Source organism: Anguilla anguilla, chromosome 6, assembly GCF_013347855.1.
Source record: "Anguilla anguilla isolate fAngAng1 chromosome 6, fAngAng1.pri, whole genome shotgun sequence".
NCBI classification, from domain to species: Eukaryota; Metazoa; Chordata; class Actinopteri; order Anguilliformes; family Anguillidae; genus Anguilla; species Anguilla anguilla.
Window position 1 is genome coordinate 1,786,498 of NC_049206.1, and position 2,500 is coordinate 1,788,997.

A 2,500-nucleotide genomic window follows, 5' to 3' on the forward strand; every position below is an offset into this window, starting at 1 on the left:
ACACCTAGTGGTGGGATGAAGGTACTGCGGTTACACTGGGGGGGGGGGGGGGGGGGTTTACAATTGATGCCTCTCATTCGCCAGAGCAGTTAGGGGTTAGGGGTTAGGTGTCTTGCTCAAGGACACTTCGACACGCCCAGGGCGGGGTTTGAACCCCTCCGACTGCCAGACAATCGGTCTTACCTCCTGAGCTATGTCGCCCCTGTGTATATTCAGCAGAACGGAAAAGAGAAGGAGTGAGTAACACTACCAAACCTGGGCTGAATACTCATCTCAGGCACTTCTGATTACACTCTGAGACACTCTCGCATATCTCTAAGACTTTTCAAAGAAAAATAAAAACATGCAATTGTTTGAAAGAGGAGTTTTATTCTGAATGTTGGCAGTTAAAATAGGTTGGTTTTAAAAAAAAAAACAAAAAAAAAACATACCTGTAGATCTGGTAGCTGTTCCTCACTTTAATCCCTCCTTTGATGAAGCTAATCATGTTTTCATCCTGCAGAAAATAGAAAATTTGTAGTTATGAAGGAGCCCAAAAGAGAACCACAGTCAGATAAAAGTAAGTCTCGGCACCAGACACTATATCTCCAGGGCATCTGGAAATGACAGTTACAGTTTGTGAGATTGGTTTGATTGGTTCCAGCAAGTTTCGGAAGGCATCGCGTTACAGATCATTGGCTAATTTGGCCTGCAGATTATTGCAATTTTTTTTTAAATGATATAATAAATCAAACAATTTATATTTGAAAATAGTTTGTAAAAAAAAAATCCTGTTTATGCCTGATTCCACAGATTGGAGGGAGGGAGGGAGGGAAAGAGAGAGAGAGTGAGAGAGACAGAGAGAGGGAGAGAGAAAGAGAGAGGGAGGGCACAAGGTATAATAATTATCTTTTGCCCGCAATTTCAGTTTCTACCTGGAGGAAGGTTAGTGCTGCCCTCTGCAGGAGACATTCGGCATAGCACAGCTCAGCGTGGAGTTCCTCTGGAGAAGGGAGAGACCATTACTACAGTAATACAGAAATACACCATACACACAGCAAATAGTGACTCTGTCACACCATTACCAGACTGCAGTACTGCAGCATTACAACCATCCACACTGCAGATAGTGACTCTGTCACACCATTACCAGACTGCAGTACTGCAGCATTACAACCATACACACAGCAAATAGTGACTCTGTCACACCATTACCAGACTGCAGTACTGCAGCATTACAACCATCCACACTGCAGATAGTGGCTCTGTCACACCATTACCAGACTGCAGTACTGCAGCATTACAACCATCCACACTGCAAATAGTGACTCTGTCACACCATTACCAGACTGCAGTACTGCAGCATTACAACCATCCACACTGCAGATAGTGGCTCTGTCACACCATTACCAGACTGCAGTACTGCAGCATTACAGCCATCCACACTGCAGATAGTGGCTCTGTCACACCATTACCAGACTGCAGTACTGCAGCATTACAACCATACACACAGCAAATAGTGACTCTGTCACACCATTACCAGACTGCAGTACTGCAGCATTACAACCATACACACAGCAAATAGTGACTCTGTCACACCATTACCAGACTGCAGTACTGCAGCATTACAACCATCCACACTGCAGATAGTGACTCTGTCACACCATTACCAGACTGCAGTACTGCAGCATTACAACCATCCACACTGCAGATAGTGACTCTGTCACACCATTACCAGACTGCAGTACTGCAGCATTACAACCATCCACACTGCAGATAGTGACTCTGTCACACCATTACCAGACTGCAGTACTGCAGCATTACAACCATACACACTGCAGATAGTGACTCTGTCACACCATTACCAGACTGCAGTACTGCAGCATTACAACCATCCACACTGCAGATAGTGACTCTGTCACACCATTACCAGACTGCAGTACTGCAGCATTACAACCATCCACACTGCAGATAGTGACTCTGTCACACCATTACCAGACTGCAGTACTGCAGCATTACAACCATCCACACTGCAGATAGTGGCTCTGTCACACCATTACCAGACTACTACTATCTCTGGTATCTGAACACACTACTGACCTTCGGTGTAGCTCTTGTTGATGCGAGAGGATTTTCTGCGAAACCTTTAAAAAAAAAGAAAAAGAAGAAAAGTCTTGTCACAAACCTGGACAGGACAGGATCACCCGCACAGTGTCACTGACTGAGGCCAAAAAATAATTGTAATAATATTTTGGGTTAATGGCTTTCCTGTTTTCTGTGATTATCTAACACCATTTGGGTGTTTTCCATTAATGAGAAAAGCTTGGCCCTGATGTTCTCATGGGTGGAGTTGCGGGTAGGCAACTCCGCCCATTTACATCACATCAACAGCATTTAGGGACAGGTTTAATACACCTGTAAGGAATGAGGGTGGGAACCTCTGCAGGTATTCTCACACACAGGTGAGAAAGATGACATGTGGGGATAGGGGGTAGGGGTGAGGGTGGAGAGACAGGGGGGT

General features: G+C 45.0%; 1 protein-coding gene across 2 annotated transcripts in view; it reads right to left on the minus strand.

The window, feature by feature from the left end:
- Positions 1-2,500, minus strand: part of LOC118228863 (tetratricopeptide repeat protein 39A-like) — a 23,573-nt gene that overhangs the window by 6,936 nt on the left and 14,137 nt on the right. For both annotated transcript variants that reach the window (XM_035420397.1, XM_035420396.1), the window contains 3 exons: positions 2,080-2,123; positions 915-982; positions 432-496 (listed from right to left, as the gene is read on the minus strand). In XM_035420397.1, coding sequence (XP_035276288.1) covers positions 432-496; positions 915-982; positions 2,080-2,123 — 177 coding nt within the window. The remainder of the gene's footprint in view (positions 1-431; positions 497-914; positions 983-2,079; positions 2,124-2,500) is intronic.